Source organism: Panthera leo, chromosome A3, assembly GCF_018350215.1.
Source record: "Panthera leo isolate Ple1 chromosome A3, P.leo_Ple1_pat1.1, whole genome shotgun sequence".
NCBI classification, from domain to species: Eukaryota; Metazoa; Chordata; class Mammalia; order Carnivora; family Felidae; genus Panthera; species Panthera leo.
Genome location: NC_056681.1, coordinates 21319103 through 21345647, shown reverse-complemented (window position 1 = coordinate 21345647; position 26545 = coordinate 21319103). Strand labels below are relative to the sequence as shown.

The 26545-nt window shown below is 49.3% G+C and overlaps 1 protein-coding gene across 1 annotated transcript; it reads left to right on the top strand.

The window, feature by feature from the left end:
- The first annotated feature begins 576 nt into the window (after positions 1-576).
- LOC122215558 (lipopolysaccharide binding protein) lies at positions 577-25680 on the top strand. The gene is made up of 15 exons (XM_042930991.1): positions 577-753; positions 2430-2544; positions 3663-3791; positions 7073-7228; positions 8066-8129; positions 12084-12147; positions 12791-12882; positions 13393-13569; positions 15204-15263; positions 17244-17411; positions 18706-18773; positions 19569-19611; positions 21852-21915; positions 22717-22793; positions 24380-25680. The coding sequence occupies exons 1-15, from the start codon at positions 630-632 to the stop codon at positions 24422-24424; spliced, it is 1446 nt and encodes a 481-aa protein (XP_042786925.1). The 5' UTR covers positions 577-629; the 3' UTR covers positions 24425-25680.
- Positions 25681-26545: the final 865 nt, after the last annotated feature.

Below are 26545 nucleotides of genomic sequence, written 5' to 3'. Positions count from 1 at the left end.
TGAGCATTTTGTTGCAGTGACATATTTCACGCTGACTTTGATTATGTACTTACGTTCCGGAGGTGGAACTGCGGGTTACCGGGAATGCAAGTGTTTAGAGATTTGCCAAGTTGCCTTCCAGAAAATTTTACCACCAGCAAGGTTTGAGAAAGCCCATTTTTCCATGGGGGCGTGGGGGGAAAGATTTCTTCATACTCAACCCTGTTTATTTAAAACGAGAGGAAAGAATTTGGGTGGTGCCCAACCTGGCTCGGACTCCCAGCTCTGCTACCTGTCAGGTGTGTGACCTTGAGGGACGGACGTGGCCTCTCTGAGCCTCGGTTTCCTAGTCTGTAACATCGGGCTTTCCTAGCAATGCATGTGGGGTCTTTTTGTGGGAAGGGTGGACGGAGATTGTCACCCAGGGTCAGGCCAACCCACCCTCTGACCCGGGACAGCAGCAACCACCTTCTAAGCATGACCCATGACCCCAGCAATGTTGCAAGCCAGTTCCAGTCTCTGTACCTCCCATTCCCGTTGCCCCGAACCGGATCCCAGGAACCCGCCCCCACTCGGGAGCCACCCCTGCCCCAGCCCTCCTGGTATATGGGAGCCGGACCCGGCCTGGGCCACTCCACTGGGAATCCAGGATGAGGGCCTTGGCCGGGGCTCTGCCCTCTCTACTGCTGAGATTGCTGCTTACATCCTCCCCTGAGCCCCTGGGTGCCAACCCCGGCCTGGTCGCCAGGATCACTGACAAGGGACTAGAGTATGGTAAGAAGCTGTGGCTGTTGGCTGGACTGGGGACCCGCTGGGCACCAGGCTGCTCTGGGAACGGTGGAGGACACCAACGGGGTGCTCTCCCTCGGGGCGGCGAGCCGAGGTCAGGCCTTGTCACCCACCTGCTGTGCCACTCGGGCGCGTTATTTGTCTGAGCCAGGGGTCTCCCCACTAGCCAACAGGGATAAGGATTTAGAGCAAGCAGTTGATTTGGGGGAGGATGCCAGGAAACAGCACAGGAGAGTGGGAACATGAGATGAGAAAGGGAAGGCAGCTGGGGGACAGGAGAGGTGTGTAAGGACAGGAGAGGTGACTGGGACAAGTCCCCTGGAAAGTTCTCGGTAGAGCTTGGAAACCTCTGTCTTAAATCCAGAAGTCAGAATGGCGGTTACCGCCAGAGAAAGACAGTGACCCGGAGGGGACGGGAGGGAGCCCGCCGGGTGCTGGGAATGTGCTCTGGGTGGTGGTTACACGCGTATACGAACATTTAAGAATTACCCGGCAATGCCTTGTATCTATGTCATAGCTCACTCTTAAAAGAGTGAGAAGTAGGACTGCTTTGCTGAAGCCAAGCGTCAAAATTAACCCATCCAAGGGCCAGGGTGCTGAGGTATTTATACACCAGTCCCCACAGTCACCGCACGGCTGTCCTCACATCCATGGAGCCTCAATTGCCTTTTCTGTTAAATGGGGTGATAATGTTCCCTCAGGCAGGGCTGTTGGGAGACGAGAAAAGGAAATCAGGGAAGGCTTCTTGGAGGAGGTTAGGGGAGGCACAAGAGGTGAGTGGGAATTAACCAGGGACGAGGGGTAGCGTTCTGGCAGAAGGCCCGGCACACGCACTCACTAGAGACAGGAGTACAGCTGGAAAAAGGGAAGACCACCGGTCCTCTGTGCACACATGCCGTCCTTGAGGACAGAACCCTGGGTCCCTCGTGTACCCGAACAAAGGGGCCTGGTAAATGCTGTGTGTTTTGAAACCCTAAGTCAGGCAAAATTTGCCTTTGGTTCCTTTCCGCTGTGTGAATGTATCATGTTTACTTAAGCCAATCGTCTAGAGTTGGACATTTTGGTCCTTTCCATATTTTTAGAACATAAACCCTGCTTTGCTGCTCCGGGGCCTTTCCTGAGCACCTACTATGTGCACCACACCCCAAGCTAGGAGTGCTTGTTATCTGCCCCCGGCCCCTCTTTGCTCTGCAAGGGTCTCCTGTAATCCTCATGCCAGCCCCGAGAAGAGAGTTCTGTTACCATTGCCATGGAGAAAGTGAAGGCTGAAGGCTTGCTCAAGGTCAGCCAGCTAGAAAGACCTCAATGCCGGGATTCAGTCCTTAAGTCTTTACATCTAGCACAGGCTAGATGCCGGGAAGGCCAGGACAGAGGACCACCCACCCACACCCACAGCACTCCTCCCCTGGTGGGGTTGCTGACAAAGACAGTTTCCTCACCCATCAGCTGGGCACCCACATAACAGCACCACGTGAAACGGGGTGATGCGCCTGTTTCCTGAAGTCACATGGTACGCAACAGGGGCTCAAGATTCCGTAACTGTCATTAATACTTATAAGGAAGTCGGCCTGTCTCCCTAGAGCAGGCGGGAGCCACTGAAGGGTTTAGAGGGGAGGCAGGCAGGCAGGCCAGGCTGACTCATAGCTTTTTCCTGTCCACAGTGGCCCGCGAGGGATTGGTGACCCTGCGGGAGGAACTGCTCAGAATCAGGCTGCCTGACTTCACCGGGGACTTCAAGATCAAGCCCTTCGGCCGTGGGCACTACGAGTTCCATAGGTGGGACCTTCCTTCTGCAGGGGCCCTGAGAGGGTGGGGAGGGGTGGGGGTCAGCAGGGGAAGGAGAACCCCAGGACCTCCCTGGGGCAGCAGTGGGAGAGTTCACTGCAGCATTCAGAGGGAGGTCCTGGGGAGGAGTTGGGTTCCCCCATTCATTCATTCATCCAATAAATATCAAAGAAGACCCACCAGTTGTGTGACCTGAGCCTCAGTTCCCTTATCTGTAAAATGGGGATGACACTGTGATAATCTAGGCTCCAGTCTGGCCCCTGGATGTAGTCTGGAAGGGAAGATAGACCTTAAACTTTAAAGACAGTAGCCCAGCTCTTAGAGCTGAGGGTTGTACATCCGGGGGAGTCAAGGAAGGCTTCCCAGAGGAGCCGGCATTGGAACTGAGCCTTCAGAGGATCGTTAGACATGAGCAGCTGATGCCAAAAAAGGGCATGAAATGCTTATTGAGGCACAGCCAATGGAGGGGGGCAATCCAGTCACAGCTCATCACCCCCTCCCTGCCCGCTACCACTGATGGCTTCATTCTTTCTTTCTTTTATTCAGTCCATCAGCAAACATTTATTGAGCACCTACTATGTGCCGGGCAAATAAAATGAAATGACCATTGTTTTCCCACTGACGGCCCCACGATATGTGTCGTCTTGGTTTGCTTCTCCCAGCACTCTGTGTCTTTACTTGAGGCTGGCCCCAGCCTTCCCTGGATCTGATCCCTCAACCCGGATCTGTCAAGGGAGCCGCAAAACGCAAAGGGGTGTGCCTGTGGGCCCAATTCCAGATCCTACCCAGGACCACGAGATTCATGGGCTCTGATCCCAGCTGCGTGACTTTGGGCAAGTGCGGCCCTTTCAAGAGGTTCTATTTCCCCCTCTGTAACAAGGGAATGAGGACAGTGCTGTCCCCTTTGAGAGGCCTAAGTGACATAATGGATGGAACGCGCTTAGCATGGCCGCACAGTCAGGGGGAGCCACACGCCTGCCTGAAGCAGGCTCTGCCCGCCAAGTCCCCGTGGGGTGGGGGTAGGGGGTGGTGGAGGTCAGAGCAAGAGCCCTGCTGAGGAGGGACCCAAGCTGGGGCTGACATGGCACTCCGTGCCTCTCAATCCTTAGCCTGCAGATCCACAGCTGTGAGCTGCCTGGCTCCACTCTGACACCCCTTCCCGGCCAGGGTCTGAGTTTCACCATCTCTGACTCCTTCATCAGAGTCCAGAGCGAATGGAAGGTGCGCAAATCTTTCGTGTAAGTAGACTCTGCCCCAAGGCTCTTGGGACCTTGGCCTTGGTCTTTCTCCCATCCTTCTTGAGCCCAAGGTATTCCCGGCTCATCAGAAAGGCCACTCGGTAGATGAAAGGAGCCCACAGGGGCCTGAGCCCTGGCTCTTGGTTAAGACTTAAGCTTTCCTGGTGGGGTTATGGGAGAGCTGAATGAGAGAATGCTGTTTCTTTTCGGTTTGCTTTCCCCAGGAGCAGACCCCAAGGCAAGAATTCAAGTGCAAGTACTTTACCTGGGAAATGACTGAAGGAAGCATCCGTGGGGGTGGAGAAGGGAGGCAGGGAGGGAAGGAAGTCGGCCTGGCAGCTGATGGTAATTCAGCCCTCCTGGGACTTCTGGAAGCCATGCAGGCAGAGCAAACCTCTGAGTTACCCCAACTCAGCCATTACGACCCCTTCTTCCTTATTTGCTGTTGGTCAAGGGCAGCTCCCAGGGGCACAAAATCTCTGGCTCTTTGAACTGTTCTCCGACCTCCAAGGTCCTTGGATGGAAGGTAGATGAGTCTACTTGGGCTGCCATAATGAAATAGCACAGACTAGGTGGCTTAAACAAGCCTTCTGGAGGCCGGAAGTCCAAGATCAAGGTGTCAGCAGGCCTACTTTCTCCCGGGGCCTCTCTCCTTAGCTTGCAGATGGTGACCCTCTGGCTGTGTCCTCACATGGTGGTCCCTCTGTGTGCAGGCACCCCGGGTGTCCCTCTGTGTCCTCTTTTCAGTGTGTGCTTTTCCTATGAGCGCACCAGTCACATCGGATTCGGGCCCACCCTAATGGCCTCATTTTTTTTTTCAAGTTTATTTTTTTAAGTAATCTCTACACCCAACATGGGGCTGGAACTCACAACCCTTAGATCAAGAGCTGCACGCTCGACGGACTGAATCAGTCAAGCATCCCTCTAATGGCTTCATTTTAATATCATCACCTCTTCAAAGGCTCTGTCTCAAATGTAGTCACATTCCGAGGTCCTGGGATTCAAGCCTTCAACATTTGAATTTGGGGTGGGGACACACAATTCAGCCCATAACAGGAAGGTGGACCAGTCTCTTCTGGGTGACCTGACTGTATTGATACTTTGGACCTGCGCTGTCCAATATGGTAGCTTCTAGCCACGTGTCTTTCCTGAGTACCTGAAAAACAGCCAAGGGCGCCTGGGTAGTTCTGTCGGTTGGGCGTCTGACTCTTGGTTTTGGCTCAGGTCATGATCTCACAGTTTCGTGAGTTCGAGCCCCGCACCGGGCTCTGCGCTGGCCAGGAGGCTGCTTGGGATTCTCTGTCTCCCTCTCTCTCCGCCCCACCCCCACTCGCACTGTCCCTGTCTCTCAAAATAAATAAATAAACTTTTAAAAAAGAAGAAGAAGAAAAGAAAAACGGCTGGTACCAGTTGAGATCTGCTGTAAGTGTGAAACACCAGATTTGAGGATTCGGTACAAGAAAGAACATAAGAAATCCCATTAATGATTTTTATGTTGTTATATGTTGAAATGGTAATATATGCTGTTAAAATTAATTTTACCTCTTTCATTTTGCCTTTTTAAACGTGGCTCCTAGAAATGTTTTAATTACCTACGGGACTCACATTATATTTCTATTGGACAGCAGGGCTTTAGAAAGATGCTCAGTAGACAAGTCACATATTTATTCACTTCCCTGAAAGGAATCAAGCCGTGCTCTTCTGTCCTGGCTTTCTTCAGTTAAAGATCTCAAAGATCTTTCCGTATGAGTATATGAAAATCTACCTCATTCTTTTTTTTTTTAACCTTTTTTAATGTAATATTTTTTGAGGTGAAATTCATATAGCATAAAAGTAACCATTTTAAAGTGAACATTCGCAGTGTTGTGCCACCACCACCTCCATCTAGTTCCAGAACGTTTTCATCCCCCCACGAGATAAACTCCAGACCCATTAAGCAGTCACGGCCCATTGCCTCCTCCCCCAGCCCCAGGCAACCACCAATCTGCACTAGATCTCTATGGTTTGCCTACTGGGGACGTTTCATACAATTGGAATGATATCGACATGGGACATTTTGTATCTGGCATATATTATCATCATGTTTTTGAGGTTTGTCCACAACATAGCATGCGTCAGTGCTTTATTCCTTTTTAAAAATTTTTTTAATGTTTTTTTTTTTTACTTTTGAGAGAGAGAGATAGCACACGAGGTGGAGGGGCAGAGAGAGAGGGAGACACAGAACCCGAAGCAGGCTCCAGGCTCTGAGCTGTCAGCACAGAGCCCGACACGGGGCTCCAACCCATGGACCGCGAGATCATGATCTGAGCCGAAGTTGGACGCTCAACCGACTGAGCCCCCCAGGCGTCCCAGTGCTTTCTTCTTTTTTATTGATGAGTACTGTTTCATTGTATAGACAGACCACATTAGCCCTCATTCTTTTTAAAGGCCGCAGGGCATAGATGCCCACGGCTTGTTGAACCTGTGCCCCACCAGTTGACATTTAGATTGTTCATCACCTTCTGCTATTACCCATGATGCTTCTGTGAGCTGCCCCACGCATATAACTTGGCAGGAAGAGCCACAGAGTAAAGTTCTAGAAACAAAATCTCTAGGCCAAAGATGCGTGTGTTAGGATGGATCCCACCAGTCTATGTTCCAGATATGCTCTCCCAACCACGGTGTCTGGGACTTCTGTTTACCCGTTACCTTCACAAGCTTCAAGAACGTTCACCAATCTGATAGGTAAAAACTGGCATCATTTTATTTTCATTTTTAATAACTTTTCATATGTTTATTTGCAATTGAACTTCCTGTTTGATATCTTTGATCCCTTTTTTCTTCTCTTGGGTTGTTTTGCCCTTTCCTTATTAATTTGTATAAGCCTGTTCTTTGTGTATTAAGGAAATTAGCTCATATGTTACGGAAATTAGCTCTTCGGCTGGCTCACCAGGCAATTTTTTTTTTTTTACTTTGAATATGGAAGGGTTTTTTTGTTCACTGAAGTTTTAATTTTCTATCCTGGCCAGTTTATTAACCATTTCCTTTATGGCTTTTGAGACTTGGATCCTACCTAGAAAGGCTTTTGCCCACTCCTTCCCATAAATAACTAGACCCAGTCTTTCTTCCTGATCATTTGTGGTCTTATTTGTAATAAATCTTTACTTTGTAATAATTTTTGTAATTAAAGTTTTGATCCAGCTCCATTTATTTTGGGGTGAGAATTGAGCTTCCTATTTTCCCCCCAGATGGTGGCTGATCTTAGTCTAGGAATCAATGACTGCTTCTCTCATTTCCTCCAGGAGACTACACGGCTCCCTTGATGTGGAGGTCAAGGGCATTACCATTTCAGTCAACCTTCTCTTGGGCAGAGAGCTCTCTGGGAGGCCCACTGTCAGTGCCACCAGCTGCAGCAGCCACATTCAAGATGTGGAGGTGGACGTGTCGGGAGATTTGGGGTAGGTCACCATCGGGACCCTGGCCAACTTGATCCCTGGGTGCAGCCCGAGATCCACCCAGCCCGAAGCCTGGCTTCTGATAAGCATAAGTGTCCAGGCGTCATACACAGGCACATCACAGGCACTTAGAGGTCATTCCTTGGAGGACCCTGCTGAGATGAACAGAGGTAGTTTCAAGCCAGGAATGCTGGTGGGGACCACCATCAAGGGAGTGAAATCTGATCATTGGAAGAACACAAGGGCCTTTGGCCAAAGGAGAGGGTGCGGACAATATACAAGTGCTTGAGTACATCTCTTTGAGTCTCAGTTTCCTTGTTTAGAAATATATGGATTCTCGGGGCGCCTGGGTGGCGCAGTCGGTTAAGCGTCCGACTTCAGCCAGGTCACGATCTCGCCGTCCGTGAGTTCGAGCCCTGCATCAGGCTCTGGGCTGATGGCTCAGAGCCTGGAGCCTGTTTCCGATTCTGTGTCTCCCTCTCTCTCTGCCCCTCCCCCGTTCATGCTCTGTGTCTCTCTCTGTCCCAAAAAAAATAAATAAAAAACGTTGAAAAAAAAAATTTAAAAATAAGAAATATATGGATTCTCAAGCCTCTCCTCCAAATCTACTGAGCCTGATCGGGGTGCAGCAGGGGGCTGGGAGACCAGATGCGCTGAATCAGTGAACGTACTGGGAGCTGGGGACTCTGGATTTTCATCCTGTCCAGAATTCTGTCACACAGCAGGGCACCAAGACGGGTTGAGAGGGCTCCATTGGAGACTGGCCTGGCCCCTCTGCTGCCTCACTGCCCCTGCATTCGGCGGAACACAGCTGACCATCCTTTGTGCTCCTCTCCCCAGGTGGCTGTTGAATCTCTTCGACAACCAGATTGAGTCCAAGTTACGCAAAGCGTTGGAAAACAAGGTAGGAATGTCCACGCGGCTGGTATCCCGCCGTGCCATGCAAGGGTGAGGTGTAATTCCTCACCGACTTCTGGTCCTAGATGGTCAGGAGGGCTGGCCCAGACATACTTAAGCCCAAGGCCCAGAAAGGACAAATCACTTGGAGCCAGTGTGCAGTCAGGCTGGGGCAAAATGTGGGTCTCTGGACTCCAAGTGGGTGTGGTCAGGCAGAGAATGGTAAGAAGTTCAGCCAATGGTAAAACAGCAGGGACCGAACAGACTCCTCCCCTTCTCTCTGCTTGAACTTGTTCAGGGCGTGCTCCCCCCGCCCCCTCACTGCCCTGCACACCACAAGGCCAAAAAGGAAATTAACACTTAGGTGCCTGCAGACAGCAGGCAGGAAACTTGGGGAACGTGAGAACCGGGTGTTCATGAGCCCCTGCCTTGGACGGGAAGGCAGCCACAGAGGGTCGGTTTTTCCCATTTAAAAAAAAAAAATTACGTGAAATCTCCAAATTTTGAAACCTCTGGCTAAAACAAAGAGGTTTCACGTTAGACACTCATTTCATCCCCAAAATCCCATTCCTGAGGTATTATGAATGTGGAGCTGTGTCTGTAGCAACGATTGTGCTTGAGAAGGGAGAAAGTAATGAAGGAAGAAAGAGGAAAACACACACACACACACACACACACACACACACTCACACTCCACTTGGTCCAACGTCTGGTCTTGTTTCATAAGTTTATTTATTTATTTTGAAAGAAGGAGAGCACAGGAGGGGCAGAGAGAGACAGGGACAGAGAGAATCTTAGGCAGGTTCTGCATTGTCAGTGCGGAGCCCGATGCGACGCTCGAACCCACGAACTATGAGATCATGCCCTGAGCTGAAATCCAGAGTTGGCCACTTAACCAACTGAGTCATCCAGGTGCCCCGGTCTTGTTTTGAGTGCCCCCTGGTGGTTGAAGTGGGAATAGCAGACAGACCCCACAGATGGGAATGGCAACCTGGATTCTGTTCCTTTCCTTTTTCTGGAGTCCTGGGGTGTAGGTGAGCTGGGGACATATGCTAACCTCCTTATTGTGCGCCCCATTTCCACGATGCCATGGCTTTCTGAATAGGACACAGTATTCTTCCGCAGTGTGGGTGCAAATAATGACTAGTATATTATATAATATAGTAATACATTACAAGTAGCGTTGATATAATAATTGTCATGGTAATTTATTAATTATTGTTTTGATCAGTTAATATAATTAATGTGAACCGAATATATCACTGTATAATTATTCTTTTTTTAAATTTTTTTAAACATTTATTCATTTTTGAGAGAGAGACAGAGACAGAGCATGAGTGGGGGAGGGGCAGAGACAGAGGGAGACACAGAATCCGAAGCAGGATCCAGGCTCCGAGCTGTCAGCACAGAGCCCGACGCGGGGCTCGAACTCACGAACCGTGAGATCATGACCTGAGCTGAAGACGCTTAACTGACTGAGCCACACAGGCGCCCCTAATTATTCTTATTTATAGCAATGGCAGCTATTTATTGAGCCTGTGGTTTGGCCAGAAGTAGTGTGCTAAGCACTGAACCATTGATATGCCATTGAGTCTCAACCACAACCTTTGAAGAAGGTGCTGTTTTCTACATTTGATAGAAGAGGCTCTGAGAGGTGGAATAACTTGCCCGGTGGTCACCTTGCTAGTGAGGAGCTAGGTTGGGTTTAGAACTTCCTAGAACATGGAGCATCTTGTACCAAAGGCCTCACAGGGGCTGGGTGTCTCGTGAAAGATGGAGATCTCACCTGACCCTGACCTTTATGGGTCTTCAGAAATCTCCTTCTTCCAGGAAGGCTAAGAGCCTGATACAGGACCTTTCAAATTCCTCACTCAGGAAGGGATATGGTATCTGACCAACAGGGTTAAGAATAAGCACTTACTGGGGCGCTTGAGTGACTCGGTTAAGCGGCCGACTTCGGCTCAGGTGATGATCTCGCGGTCCGTGAGTTCGAGCCCCGCGTCGGGCCCTGTGCTGACAGCTCAGAGCCTGGAGCCTGTTTCAGATTCTGTGTCTCCCTCTCTCTGACCCTCCCCCGTTCATGCTCTGTCTCTCTCTGTCTCAAAATTAAATAAACGCTAAAAAAAAATTTTTTTTTTAAATAATAGGCACTTACTACATGTTTGCTCTCTGGGCCGTATATACGTACTGTCTCATTCCCCTAGTCCCCCCAAAATCCCTGGGAAGCAGGGATTGGCCTTGTCACTGGATCCTGTGTGTGAGGACTCGAAAGCAGGGAAAGATTCTTCAAAGGTCACACAGCCAGCGGGGGGACCGAACAGGATTTGAACCCAGGTTTGCTCAGCTCACGTACTACACCCTTACCCCGCCTCTCTGGGAGGCCCTACTACAGGTCTGGGCCTGAGGGCACAAGGGCCTTCGCTCCCCGCATCGTGCAGGTCCCCTCCGGGGGGTGGGGCATCCAGGGGGGCCTTTAGGAAGATCCGATGGGCCTTTGTCTGAAGGAAAAACAAGAAGGGGACAGGCTCCAGTGAGGGCAGCAGCATTTCCTTGTTCATGTGAAATCAACCATGACTATTGTTCACCACACCTTTCTTTGCTCTTTAGCAGCAACCTGATGCCAAGCTCCTCTCCCCAAACTGAGCCAGCTACGAAGGGAGGCTACGATCTCACCTCTTGCCTGCTCTGCCCCCAGCGTAGTTCCTTCCCCACAACCTTGTGCCTGATTTATGTCTGCTCACCCTTTAGCCTTCCCTTAAAATGTCACCTCTTGAGGGAAGGCACCTGCAACCCCCACACAAAGCCAGGGCCCCACCCCATGCTCTCAGAGCTCACCCCGCCATGTTCCTCTCCTTCCTATATGCGTGGATCCTTCTTTTTTTTTTATTTTTTTTTAACGTTTATTTATCTTTGAGACAGAGAGAGACAGAGCATGAACGGGGGAGGGTCAGAGAGAGGGAGACACAGAATCCGAAACAGGCTCCGGGCTCCGAGCTGTCAGCACAGAGCTCGCTTCGGATCCTCTGTCCTCATCTCTCTCTGCCTCTCCCCCGCTCACGTTTTCTCTCTCTCTCAAAACACGGAGTAAAACATTAAAACAAACAAACAAAATGAAAATAGTCTCTTGATTGATTGACAATGGACTTCGTCTTTCTTGCATAAGACATTGATCTGCCCCAAGTTCCGGCTCAGATTTCTCTAACCACAATGAGAATTTGAAGACCTTTGCAAAGCAATCCCAGTGCAGAATCCTTCTAGATTTTGATGACTTTTTTTCCTCCTAAGCTTTTTCCTGTTCACACCAAGAACGTCTCTTGGTTCCCACCAGCATTTTCTTTAAGCAGCTCACCTTTCCAAGGCATTTATCTTTGGATTTCTCAGCCACATTTCGTGGGTTTACATAATAAATAATTTGAGTGATTACAAGAGCAAGTATGGCAAACTGGCTTGGGAACATACGTTCCCTTTTCTTGAAAACCATGCCGCTCAACAAAGGGGAAACAGAATACTGACCAGTCCATCCAACTTGTCGAGTGAAGTATCTACTAATTATGCAGCTATCTGTGTGGTTATTGCTCCTGACGGTCTAGTTCTGCTATTCGATTCTAAATTCTGGGAGGCCAACGCCTCCCAAAGGAAAGTATCTTTCGTGGTAGTATTTCAGGAAGTGCCTCCGGCCGACGTCCCCTCACCAGGCTGGGTCACTGACCACCCAGCTCAGATGTCCAACCCCGGGAACAACTTTGAAAGATCCAGTTGGACCCTATTGAGGTCCACATGGGACCTACATGTTTTTGATCGTTTCTGTTTCCTGACGCACGGCACATGGTAAGCACTGATACATTTTTGTAGAATCGTTGGTCAATGAGCAAATACGTGAAAGGCCGTGACTAGAGCGATTAGCACGATGGCAGACCAAAGCCGGGGGACCTGCTCAGGCTTCTCCTCCTGTGTTTTGCAGATTTGCGAAAGGATCCAGAAATCGGTGGCCTCTGACCTACAGCCGTATCTCCAAACTCTGCCAGGTAGGCCATCCCACCCGTCCCTGGGATACTCGCGCATATACATACCTCATAAAACATTAAACGGGACAGAAACATGGAAAGTAATCATTTTAAGTCCCCTTTTCTCCCCCAGTTTTCTCCCAAGAGGTAACCTCTGTTTAGGGTGTATCCTCTCAGAGATTTTCTTTTGTATATGCAAATATAAATATACACACGCAGGGGCGCCTGGGTGGCTCAGTTGGTTGAGTGTCTGACTCTTGATTCCGGCTTAGGTCATGATCTCAGGGCCATGGGATTGAGCCCCGCATTGGGCTCTGTGCTGAGGGTGGAGCCTACTTGGGAGTCTCGCCTTCTGCCCCTCCCCCGCGCGCACGCGCAAGCACGCGCGTGCGTGCGTGTGTGTGTGTGTGTGTGTGTGTGTGTAACCCTGGAACCCATTCGGGCCCCAGGCTGAGCATACTACCCTCTTCATGGCTAATCCACCAGTGGGACAATAGAACCATGCCATCTCTTTCTTGGAGAAGCAGCTCCTTGCTGTGGGGCTGGGCTGGGTAGAAGGTCTGGGGGCAGAGGGGCAGGGAGCCATGAAGAAAGTTACAAGGGTGTGGGTCAATCAGATCCCCCACCACCTGGCTCCTGATTCCGCCCCTCTCCTGGTTCACAGTCACAACAGAGATCGACAGTTTCGCTGGCATCGATTACAGTTTAACGGAAGCCCCTCGGGCAACAGCCCAAATGCTGGACGTGATGTTTAAGGTGAGAGGCCCAGAGGAGGGGCTGGGGTGGGCTGGGCCCCAGGGTGGCATGCCCTCAGGGCCGGCCCTCACTCGGGGCCTCCTGTCTCTCCGGCTTCAGATCTGGCCCCATCTCCCCAGCGGTGCCCACTGTGTTGAGGGCAGGGCGATATGGAGTGATGGGGAGGGTTTCAAGAGCCAGAGTTCCAACAGGCATCTTACAACCCTTAGACCTTGAAACCCACGCTCTTCCCTTCCTTCATCTTGACCACCATGCAGGTGAGGTCAATCAGAACCCAGCTAGGTGGTGTAGACGGTGGTGTAGAGGGTACTATGGGTTAATATGCCAAAGCTGGGGAGCTTGTCATTAAGGGATTCTGGACCCTTAGGAAAATGCCTTTCGTGGTAGAGTTTCAGGCAGTGACTCTCGCCAGTGCCCCCACATCAGTCTATGCGAGCGATTGCCTAGCTCAGCTGTCCAGCTCTGAGACGGACTTTGAAAAGTTCAAATGCATCCTATTTCTCTTTCCAGGGTGAAATTTTTAACCACGATCGCTATTCCCCAGTCACCTTCCTTGCTCCTGTCATGAGTCTTCCTGAGGAGCACAACCGAATGGTCTACTTTGCCATCTCTGATTATGTCTTCAACACAGCCAGTCGGGTTTATCACGAGGCAGGGCACCTGAACTTCTCCATCACAGATGACATGGTGAGGGTGGTGGCAGAATAGCACTCACGAGTGACAGTGTAACCTGTCCTTCTTCCTTCTTTCCTTTCTACCCCATTTACATCAGTGAAATGGGAAGCTGTCGTGAAAAAAGATTAAGACAAGGAAATATACAAATTGGCACAATTTCCCTTTTCTCTTTGGCCACCAGAAAGCTCAAATCAAAATTCTTTCTCCCTTAGAACTGTGAAAGACTGTGGCTTCCTTGTCTGTGTTTTACTTTTGCCCCAGTCTAGACCTGTTGCTCTAATTCATATTTTCTCTCATGCTTGGTTGCGGAGGTTTAAAAAAAAAATGAAAAAAATTTAGTAAATGAGGCAGGATAATAAATACCCCGATAAATGCATATAATTACATGGAATAGGAAATTAAGACCAAGTTACAAGTAAAGTACAATTAAAGAAAACACTATACCCCTAAGTTGATTTTTTTTTTTTTTTTTCTTTTAAAAGACTGAGGCCGTTCTTGTGCAGGCCTTCTGTATTTTTTTTTTTAATTTTTTTTCAACGTTTTTAATTTATTTTTGGGACAGAGAGAGACAGAGCATGAATGGGGGAGGGGCAGAGAGAGAGGGAGACACAGAATCGGAAACAGGCTCCAGGCTCCGAGCCATCAGCCCAGAGCCTGACGCGGGGCTCGAACTCACGGACCGCGAGATCGTGACCTGGCTGAAGTCAGACGCTTAACCGACTGCGCCACCCAGGCGCCCCAAGTTGATTTTTTTTTAATAAAAAATCTCTCTGGGAGCTTCCTTGTAGCCAAAGTGAAAAAGGTCCATGATCTAGTGATTCATGGTAGAAAGAAAGGCAAAGTCTTCCTAGGACTTACCTTTAAAATACTTGTCTTAAATGGGATTTTTTTTGTCAGGAGTCTTAAATTTTACCATGGATGACATCTTTAATAATTCTCAAGTTTCTTTAGTATTTCTGGGTCTCAGAAAATTATTTCCCGTCGCTTTTTGTAAAGCTGAGGCCTCGTGAACAGCGTCGGGATAATGGGGGAAGCACAGAGTGCGGGCCGGCTTGGAAGGTCCAGCCGGCTCTGATGGTAGATAGGGGCCGTGTGGCGGGTGGAGGGAGTGGCTTTTTGTCTTTTCATTGATTTCTCACACATGCACACAGGCCTTTTACTTCTGTTATCACATTTGAGTAACCCACCCTGCCTGTGGTGCAGTCCCTTTTTTTTAGTGGATCGGATCAGAATAGCTGTGTTTTACAATAGTTACGTGCTGGGCCTTGGGCTAGGTGTGTTGTTCACACTGTCCCATTTAGCCCTCACAATGACCTGATAAGCAGGGACTACTATTATCCCCATGCTACAGATGAGGAAGTTGAGGCTCAGAGAGGTGAAGGGAATGGCCTGAGACCACACAGTAACAAAGCCGGGAACTATACCTACTACAGTCTTTGTGACTGCAGATTGCACCCTCACTCAGGACACCGCATGTCGCCTGTGTCCCAAGGAGAGCAGCCGGGACCCTGGCGACTGTTGCCATAGTAACACAGGCAGTCAAGAAGCTACTGTCTTGAACATCTCCCCCCTCCCCGCCACACCTCCTTATTCTTACACCTTCAGCTCCAGCGGGAGTACCCTAAAACCGTGTCTCTTTGCTGCAGGTTCCTTCTGGCTCTACCATCCGGCTGACCACCAAGTCCTTCCGCCCCTTTGCACCCCGGGTAAGCCTTCTCTCAGCCCTGGGCAGGTGCAGGCCAGGCTCACTAGCCTCCGGGGGGTTCTCTTTAAAACCTCGGTGCTACTCTCAGCTGACCAAGGCCAGCAGTGAAGCCCCCAGCGGGGGCGGTGCTTCGTTCTGGAGGCTTGGGGGCTTCTCTCCAAAGCCCAAACGACAGACGCCAGAGCCCCATGTCTCGTGGGGCCACAGGTGGCCCGGTCTTTTACCGATGGTACCTGAGAATCCCAAAGAATGCCAACACGTCCTGCCAAATGCACCCTAATTAATACCATCATTAATAATACCATCATTATTAATGACATTAATAATTACAGCAGGCACGTGAGGGACCAGGCACCCTAACAGTAAATAAGAAATTTGTTTATAACCACACTAAATTCTCATAGCTCCACATTCAAAACACATAAAAGGTTCTAGAGTGGAAAATTTTCCCATCTGCTCCTGGCCCCGAACCCCCCAGTGCCCACCCCCAGTATATATCCTTCTGGGGATGTTCCGTGTGGATCCAAACAAACGCCGTGAGTCTTTTCCATTTTTTTACACAAACAGAAACATACCACACACGTGATTTTGTACCTTCCTTTTTCGCCTTACTGGCCTGGGAGATCATTCCGTCGAGGTAGATAAGGAGCTTCCTCACTCTTGTTTCCATTGGGTATCCAGCCTGCCATCCGGTGGACTTCTGTAGCTTAACCCGTCTCCCCTGAGGGACCCGGGGGGTTGTTTGCCCTCATCGCTACATCAGTGCTGCAGGGACTATCCTCGCAACTCTGTCACCGTGGGGCTAAACCTCACTGTGCATGGCATCTCATCTAACCCGACAGCAATCCACCTGTCCTCTCCCCCACCTTCCCAGCCCCCCGCAGGACACAGCTCAGACAGTCAGGAGTGTTGAACAGGCCTTGGAGAAGCCTTGCAGGTGGCTGAGGGGGTTATAACGGGAAAGTTTTTAAACTTAAGGTCCTGCAGTGCCTGGGTCGCATCCTTCCATAAGGTGCCCCCCATAGGCTCCTTCTCTCCCTTGAGCTCCGGAACCGCTTATCAGGCTACCAAGTTGTCAGATTTGGAGAGCCCTCGGTGGCTCCAACCTCCTTTTAGCCCTAGAAAGAGGAGCAAACTCTTCCCCTCGCACTTCCTGCTTACATCAGCCTCGACGACGTGGCAGACGCAACTCAGCCCAGCTTCTCAGTAAAGCCTTTTACCTCCCCAACCTTCTAAATATCTCCCTTTTACTGTAGGATGCAGGTTTTATATTTGCATAACAAAAAAGACTCACAGGGACTGTTGTTCTTTCCCCTAAAAAGGAACAAGTCTTGCCCCCCAATTAAATTCCAGTTAAACAGCAAACCGTGAGCACTGGTGAAACTGTGCCATCTAGTCTGGTCATATTTCAAAAACGGACGGCGGTGGGGAGGGGGGGGGCGGGTCTGGTCTCCGCGTGCACAGTTTCCCCGAGTGCAGGGAGGGCCCGAGACGCAATAGGTCTCTCACCTCACGCCCCAGGAGGGATGGGGCATGAGAAAATTGGCCCGACCTTTCTGGAGGACAGTTTGACAATACCTGTCAAGAGCTTGAAAAATATCCCTGCCCTTTGACTCAGCAATTCCACTTCTAGGAGCATCTTCCACCCACCTCCCCAAAATAGCCAAAGGTACACACAAGGGTGATCGTTATCATGGCGAAGCCTTGGAAACCACCTGCTTTTCACTGTGGTTAGATCAGTTACAGACCCACGCACAATGGACCCAGTGCAGCCACCAGATACGTGATGCAGACTCCAGATGTCTGATGATGGGAAAGATCTCCAGGTGACCCATTAAGAGAAAGAAGAACAGAGCATTATTTTGTGAAAATAAAATCAATCAAAAAGCATTCTCAGCTTTATCTGACTCCCTTTGGGGCACCCTTGGCAAACTTGCATATTTCCTTCTCTTGGCATAATCTCCTCATTCTGTCCCCGCAGTTAGCCAGACTGTACCCCAACATGAACTTGGAGCTCCAGGGAACAATGGCCTCAGCCCCATTCCTGAACCTCAGCCCTGGGAATCTGTCCTTGACCCCCCAGATGGAGATTGAAGGCTTTGTGCTCCTGCCCAGCTCCGTCAGGGAGCCTGTGTTCAGGCTTGGTGTGGTAAGGTGCAAAGCCTTTGCAAATGCTGTTCCCTTTTTCTGCATGCTCTTCCCCCTACTCACCACCTGGTTAATTCCTTCAGATCTCAAATCTCACTTCCTCAGAGAGACCTTTCTTGATTACCCCTTACCCTTGACCCACCTTAGGCCCCTGTCATTTTTTTTCCTTAAAGCACCCTATTATTATAATTGCATAGCAATTATAAAGATACTTATATAGCTGTTGGCAGGTTTATTTGTTTAATGTATGTGTCTCCCACCAAGTGAGACTGGGCTATTGTTAGAAGGAAAGTGGAGGGGGTCTTTGACCTGTTTACTCTGCATCTATATCTGACCCCTGAAGATGACATTTCCCAGGCGCCCTTGAACGCTGGTTTCAGGCGAGGTCAGCCAATGGAATGTACCATCAAGAGGCTACAGGTGGGAGGAAGGAAAAAGCCAGAATATTTCTTCCTCTTTCGATTCTGGACAGAGACTCAGGCATTGACTATTTCTCCTCGGCGGTGGCTTTCCTAACCCTAATTCCTCCTTCGGTTCTTCTAGTCCTGGGGTAGAAGCAGCTTTCTGCCTTTGGTAGTCTCTGAGTCACCCCTCTAACTTTTTTTTTTTTTTTTTTGGCTTCTTGGCAATTGCATCACTTGCATAACCAATTCCCTATATTAAAGTCCCGCTGAGTTAAATATTGAGAGTGCTCTCTCCTTTCTCCCGTCCAAGAGAGAAGGGATTCTGAGTCCTTTTGGGTTCCTGCCCACCGGATGGAGAACTTTGCTCTCTTGTTTCAGATCTGAAACTCAACCACACCGATTTCTGGCAGGGTAATTGCTTCTGGATGCTGTATCTGCAGTTTGATATTATTGTTACAGTTATCAAATTTGTTGTTTAATGGATTGTACATTTAATCTATTGTACATATTGTAAACTAAAACAAAATTTTATCATTATTATTTTTTATTACTGTCACCACTAGGGCTGATTCTTAGCCCTGAGATAGCTAAAAGCGATCCCTTTAGAGATATCCAGGGACAGGCACCCTACACCGTTTCGCGGTAGTCTGTTCACAGTTTAAACGCGTTCATAGTCAGCAGTTTCAAGTAAAAAATGTTCAAGTCCAAGTTCAAACATTTATGGAGTACCTGTGATGAGCCTTCTAGGAGCCTACAGTCTAGTGGACAAGTTCCTGCTTTAACTTGCTCAGCTGTTTGTTTAAAGGAAACAGTTGGTACTAATAGGTACCCTTCCCATAGGGGACAACCTTTCTCATATAAAAACCTGTTTTCTTCTACTGGAATTCCCAGGCTACCAATGTGTCTGCCACGTTGACCTTCAACACCAGCAAGATCACTGGGGCCCTGAAGCCAGGAAAGTAAGTCAGCCTCCCGCTCACATGGGGATACTCAACTAGGCTTCGTCCATCTGGACCCTCTAGCTGATTCTCTGTAGCTGGGGATGGGGCTGTGAGCAGAGCCTCCTCTCAACGTTGGGGCCCACGACTAGGGAAGGAAACTTAAATTTTACATGAGTAGTTGCCCCATGGGTCCTGCCTCCATAAACTTCCTTCCCACCTAATCCCCATTACTTCCAAATTTCTAAAGAATTTTTGAAAAAAATTTTTTTAAAAACTGGGGCACCTGGGTGGCTCAGTCGGTTGAGCACCCAGCTTCGACTCAGGTCATGATCTGTGGTTTGTGTGTTTGAGCCCCACGTCCGACTCTGTGCTGACAGCTCAGAGCCGGGAGTCTGCTTCAGATTCTGTGTGTATCTCTCTCCGCCCCTCCCCTGCTCACACTCCATCTCTCTCTCTCTCTCTCTCTCTCTCAAAAACGAATAAACATTAAAAAAGTAATAGTAAAGAATTAACTAATACTGCTTTTGTTTAGCCTGTGAATTTCAAACATCAGCTCTGTTGACTTTCTAATATCAGATAAAGATTGAGTTCCTCTACACGACCCATCTCCCCTCTGCAAGCCTTCACGATAAGGGGGTATCACAATAAGGGGGTTTTGTTATTTAATCATCTTTTTCAGTCCCATCCTTACCCCATCCTTGGCTCTGTGTCTTCTCAAGCCAGTGCCTCCTTTCTGGGGACCCCACATCACTTGAGTGGAAATTCCCATGGGCATAATGACCACATCTCTGAATCTTCTCGGATTTGTTACAGGGTACAAGTGGAACTGAAAGAATCTAAAGTTGGAGTATTCAATGTAAGTTCTTATTGTTTTTATTGATGAAATGTTTAAGGTATTAGTGAATTTCATGCATTTACTAAGCAATGCTATGGCACCCATTAGTAGAAAAGGGAAGAATTAGGGACGCCTGGGTGGCTCAGTCGGTTGAGTGTCGACTTCAGCTCAGGTCATGATCTCACAGTCCATGACTTCGAGCCCCGCGTCGGGCTCTGTGCTGACTCTCAGAGCCTGGAGCCTGTATCAGATTCTGTGTCTCCCTCTCTCTCTGCCCCTCCCCTGCTCATGCTCTGTCTCTCTCTGTCTCAAAAATAAATAAATAAATAAATAAATAAATAAATAAAATTTTTTAAATATAAAAAAAAAGAAAACAGAAAAATTAGAAGATCTGCTTTCTGCCCTAGAAAAGGGTAGAAGTTCTCAAAGACGTGAAACATAGGGCCAAGGAGCAGTTACATCCCAATACAAGATAAGATATCGGGTGCTAGCTCTCATTGGATTAATCTGAATCACGTGGCCGTTCTTTAGACACTCACTGTGGTTAAAAATTGGACAAGGCCGATTGACCAAACATGGGTTTCATCTGGACTCCTGGGGCCAGGATGTGGGGTCTCAAACCGTACGGACTGAGCCTGGAAAGGAGGGGGTCCCCAGGGGAAAATAAGAGCTCCGTTATTAAAACCAGAGGAATGGATTGTGGGGCAGGCTAACCCAAGAGGTGATTCCACAAGGAGGAACAGACAGTGAAATGGATGGCCCCATATTGAAGGAAGAAAGACTGTGGGAACATCAGTATGGGAAGAAGTAATCAGGGAAAAGTCTCTGACAAGAGGGAAGACAGGAGGACGGCAGTTCCTCCTCAGGCCAAGCAGGAGATGGATAGACTTTAACTTGCAAACACCATCCCGCCCTCACTGGCCCCTCTGGCCAACCACCCCCTGCCCTCTGCTGCCCAGACCTTCCCTTACGAACTTACCAAGTAGAAACAAGCACATAAACTGTGGGGAGAGATGCTACCCCCAAGGACCCCAAACAATGACCTCTTTCCGTAACAAAGGAGGAAGGGAATAATGACACGCTAATATTGCCTCTGTGCGTGGCATGAAAAAGTGTTCCATGAGGTGGGGCGCCTGGGTGATGCAGTCGGTTAAGCGACCAACTCTGGCTCAGGTCATGATCTCATGGTTCATGGGTTGGAGCCCCGCGTCGGGCTCTGTGGTGACAGCTCAGAGCCTGGAGCCTGCTTCTCATTCTGTCTCCCTCGCTCTCTGCTCCTCCCCCGCTCATGCTCTGTTTCTCTCTCTCCCTCTCCCTCTCTCTCAAAAATAAATAAACATTAAAAAAATTAAAAATGTTCTATGAGGTGAACAGTCAAATGTAAAAATTCACAAAAAGTCATCTTACCAGAACAGAGGATGTAGAAAGCAAGAATAATAGAATCAGATAAATTCAGGTTCAAATGTGGCCCCTGCTGCTCAGTTTCTGAAAGTCACTTTCATTCTGTGGGTCTCGGTTTTCCTGTCTGTGAAATGGGGGCAGTAATATCAACTTCAAAGGGTTATTGTGAAGATTGAATCAGATGTATACGTCATGCTCTGAGCCCTATACTGGGCGCATGGTGAATGTTAAAAGTTGGGTTTCATAACTTTCGTTTTGAAATTTTTTCCAAAAAAAAATTCATTCAGGAAAACATTCTTTGAAGGAAAAATTAAATTGTAAAAAAAAAAAAAAGAAGAAGAAGAAAATTAATACTAAAGATAAGGCTAGGGGCGCCTGGGTGGCTCAGTCAGTTAAGCGTCCGACTTCGGCTCAGGTCATGATCTCACGGTCCGTGGGTTCGAGCCCCAGGTCGGGCTCTGTGCTGACAGCTCAGAGCCTGGAGCCTGTTTCAGATTCTGTGTCTCCCTCTCTCTGTGACCCTCCCCCGTTCATGCTCTGTCTCTCTCTGTCTCAAAAATAATAAACGTTAAAAAAAAAATTAAAAAAAAAAAAAAAAAAGATAAGGCTAAGCCAAACCCTGATGTTCTTTCTGAGGAAGGACAGTTGGGTGTGTAATCTTTCAAATGTTTCTATCCCTCTGCACGCACGTAAATGTGCATCTCAAAATAGTTTTATCTCCTAAAATAGCATGATGTAACCATCTATCTGAAGTTTGCTTTTTTTCCGTCTTTTTTGCCATGGCAGCACGTAGAGAATTAGCTGAGCCCAGGCAAAATGGCGCGTGTGGTCACAGTTGTATCTCTCCTGTTCTCCACCAGGTGGAGCTGTTGGAGGCACTGCTCAACTACCACATTCTCAACACCCTCTACCCTCAGGTCAACGGTAAGAATCACTATGGATTTTTCCAAATCAAGGACAATACTCTTTGGGGGGAAAGGAGCTGGACTTGGAGATGGGAAACAGGGCTCTACTGCAGGTTGAGTGACCTTGGATTAGTCATTTCTCCTCTGAGCTTCAGCGGCCCGTCTGTGAGATGGGCCTATTGGAGGTGGCCTCATCTCCCTCCAAGGCTCTAGCGAAATTTGGACACTGAGGCAGCTCTTTGGAGCACAGGAAACCTCCTCCTGAGAGAGAAGGAGGGGCCCACAGAAGTGCCCCCTACACCCCAAAATGGCAGGCAAAAGACAGAGGACCAAGTTAATACAGAGGGCACGAGGCGGCCCATCTCTGAATTTCCCAGTCGGTTGCCAACTCCCTAATCAGAAAATAAAGCATAAAGCCCTAAACACTGTTTCCACAAGGACCTGCTTCATTTGGCTGCGACAGAGGGCAGGACAGGGGCGGAGGGCAGAGAGCAGGTGCCCACTAGCTTAGCATGAGCGTGTGCTGCCCCATCCTGGCCACTCCTCCCATACGGCACCGTGGCTGGTATTTCAGGCTCCTGTAGCAGCCTGCCTGGGTTGACATTCCAGCTCTGCCAGTTTCTGACCTCGAACAGGTTCCTTGGCCACTCTGCACCTCAATTTCCTTATCGGTGAAATGGAAATAATAGTCTTATCTACCTCATAATCTTTGGTGATAACTAAATGGGAATACACCGTGTATAGAGTTGGCAGAGAGGAACTTACCTTATAATTGTTGTTTATTAACAAATCTCTCTCAATGTTATGCCTCGACCTCCAGAGAAGTTGGCAGAAGGCTTCCCCCTCCCTCTGCTGAAGCACATTCAGCTCTATGACCCTGTTCTCGAGATCCACAAGGTCAGTGGGCTCAGGTGGGCTTTTGAGGATTTGGGGCAGGGGGTTGATTAGTTTTCCAAGTTCAGGGGCCATAGCTCAGTGGGGTCGGAGCCAGCCCAGCCTTACAGCTCAGAAGGCCTGGACTGGGGAGGGATGCCCCGGGCATGGCTAGATGCCATGCAGTGATCGACGTGTCCTTCAGAGGTGGCACCCCTACCGGGGCAAGAGGCATTTGACACGGTCTGTTGCCCCCACTGCCTCCCACCCCCTCCCACCATGGGGAACTTCAAGACCGGCTCATTTTGAAAACACTGCCATGGCAACAGCCCAGGTTGTGAAAGCCATTTGTAAGCTTTGAACATTTCTTCTAAATTCTTAAGTGGAGGAACGTTATTATTAACATAGGTTTGATGTGCTCCCGCTCATAGACCATCACCCCATACCCCACCCCCCACCCCTACAGTTACTCGCGGACTGCGAGATCATGACCTGAGCCGAAGTCGGCCGCTTAACCGACTGAGCCACCCAGGCGCCCCTCTAGGTATTTCTAAAATGCGTTCGTTCGTTTGTTTGGGATAGTTGCACTCCTGGTGCCCAGACCCTTTTTCTTTCTTTGCTGTTTTTCTTTTTTGTTGTTGTTGCAAACTAGTCCTTGGCGCTCCAACGTTAAATACCGTTCTGGCCATCAGAGACCATAACCTACTGAACGATTTCAATACCAAGGAACACGTCTGATTGTTCACTCTCCTCTTCACTATGCTGTCCAAGCATGTTCTGGTCTGTCTGTGCCCACGGTTCAGGCTATCTTTCTAGAATAGCATCTGCAAGGTGGGACAACTGGGTCGGCAGCCCTGTGAGCAGTAAAGGAGATGCCAGATCGCATCTGGTCCATCGTCAATATCCAGCAAATAACAGTCACTCAAGGGAGTGAAGGGCAGCAGAGTGGTCAGGGACACTGAGACACTGACCAACTGCTATATTTGGAAAAACAAATATCCAAAGTCCTTTTGGGCCCAGAGATGCTCAACATCCAACTCCTGCTGAGTGATTACAAGGAGTCAGACAGCTCGTTATTGAAGTCAAAACTGACAATTCACACAGCTGGCCTCAGGATGGCACGTGGGAAATCATCAGAAGATTTATTCTACACTATCATGCTCATTAGAATTTTGAGGTCGTTTGTTTGACCTCCAAAGGCATGGGATGGATCACTGTGGGAGAGAATTGGACTTCGCCTGGAGTTCAGAGTTCCCGCCCCTTCGGGTGATGGAAAGTCACCAGGAGGTAGGAGAGTAAATCCCAGCCGCGCACAATTTTGTGTTATTCACGAAGGAGAGAAAATTTAGGTGACACAAAGGACATTTATGAGGCCTGCCAGGAAGCAGCAGCTTGGGAAATGACAGATAAATTGCCACCTTAGAGAAGGTGGCTGGCAAAAGCTGTGCTTTATGGAGACCTTGGGGATGGAGGTACGTTCGCGATTTATGCACTGACCTGTTTCTGCCAGAGCTTGTGTTTCCCCAGACGTGGGCCTCCCTTTAAGTGGAGATACATCTTTTCGGAGTAGAGGATGCTTTTACCATCTTGTCCTGTCTTGTCTCTCCTAGGACTTCCTGTTCCTAGGTGCCAATGTCCAGTACATGAGAGTTTGAGGGCAAGGAGAGAGACGGGGGCTTGGAGGCCACAGCTAGATCGGCAAGTTGCTTTTCCGATGTGCAGCATATTCCCGGAGATTCTGAGAAGATGAAGATTTTTCCGTTCTCAGATCTGGGGGAGAGGTCTGCCTGGCCCCGGCCCCCACACCGCTCCTCTTCAGCAGGTGCACCCACACCTTCTCTGACTCTGGACTTCACTTTCCCCCAAGATTGGACCATCTTCCCCCACTGGCCTATACTATCTTTAAGGGCAGACACCATCAGGTCCCTGTGCCTGGCACGTAGTAGGTCCTCAATAAATATTTATTGAATGGTTCAATGAAGGAACCACTTGGTACTCTCGCTGAACCTCCCTACCACCCACCATCTTTTGACTGAGGGGTCTTTGGATGGTCAGCCCCATCCATGTTCTGCAAGGCTCAACCCCGACCACATTCCCCTTTCTCACTGGCTGCTACTATGGGAATTTCAATGAGGAAACAAGGGGTTCTGCTCCCCACCCAGCCCTGGACCTGGTAGTGACACCCGGTCTGTAAGGCACTTTGTCTATCACCGTGCTTGGGCAGCTCATGGGCGCACCTCAATATGTGCTCCCGTCCTCACTTCCTGCCTGCTGCAGCCGAGGGAGCCGCTGGGTCTCCCAGAGCAAACCCTCAGCCTCCCGCTGTTCTCCCCACTGAAATGGGTGTAAATTAGGAAGAAATGGATCCCTCTAGGTTTTCGGTCCGACCCCCATAAAAAGCTCATCCAACTGTTGTTTACGAGCCCCCAGCCTGGAGGAAGAGGCCATGATTTCTAATCACTGAACAACCAGCCCTTGATCAGACTTACTAAAGAGTCATTTCCAAGTTATGTAGTTGGGCCCCCGGGGACTGGGAATCAGAAGGCTCGTTTGATATATTTTTTTTATTGGGTTAATGAGCAGATGGATGGAGCTGCCGGCTAAGAGATAATTCACGGGGAATAGACCCATTTACCCTGTGTGTGACAGAGCTGCGTTCCGAGATGGGACAACGCTCTGTCACCCAGCTGCTGGCAGGGTGGGCCATGGTCTCACGTGCCCCCTCCTCTTTCCTTTTGTTCACTTGTCTGCCTGCATCACCCATCCCTATGCTGCACGGGTGACAGACCTGGGCTTCGTCTATTCCTAGCCACGTGGCCTCGGTCAGGTCCCTTCCCCCTGCCTCGGGATCCTCATCTATAAAATAAGGATTGGGGTGCCTGGGTGGCTCAGTCGGCTGAGCGTCCGACTTCAGCTCAGGTCCGGATCTCGCAGTCCGTGAGTTCGAGCCCCACGCCGGGCTCTGTGCTGACGGCTCGGAGCCTGGAGCCTGTTTCAGATTCTGTGTGTCCCTCTCTCTCTGCCCCTTCCCCACTCATGCTCTGTCTCTCTCGAGAAAGTCTCTGAAAAATGAATAAATGTTAAAAAAAATTTTTTTAATAACAAATAAATCAATAAATCAAATAAGGATAATAATAACAGTAGCCACTTCCTGGGGCGGTTATAATGGTCATATTAGGTAACCCACGTAAAAGGATTTATTTAGCTGTAGTGGGGATTCGACATTTCTTGGCTGGACGTGATTACCGATCATCTCCTCCTCGCAGGCTCAGCGTGAGGGAAGTAGAGGCAGCAACTGACCCAGTTCCAGTCCCCACTTGCAAGAGTGTTGCCCCGGGTTCTGTGGAAGCCTGACTCCAGTTTACTTGCTTTGGGCCCCCAGGCAAAGCCTGTCTGACTCTGTTTCCCCACCTGTCAACTGCGTCTGGGAATCCCTCCTTGCCGGGTGACAAGGGACTCCATGAGTTCACGTCAAGCCCTTGGGGGTGCGGGGGTCATACTAGGTCCTGGTAAATGGCCAATGTGACTACCCGCCATCTTCCTTTGGGGTCCTCAAAAGCAGACCCTGACACAAGCACGTGAGTACAAGTAGTTTCTTTGGAAGAAGTTCCAGGAGGAGAGAAAATGGGATGGGGAAGGGAAAGCAGCCTAGAAAGGGTATGTGATCAATCCAACGGTGACCAGAGCGTAATCCCACCGGGGAAACTCTGGAAGCCAGCACAGAACACTCCTCAGAGTATACACCCAAGGGCCAAGGGAGCGTGAATATTTATACA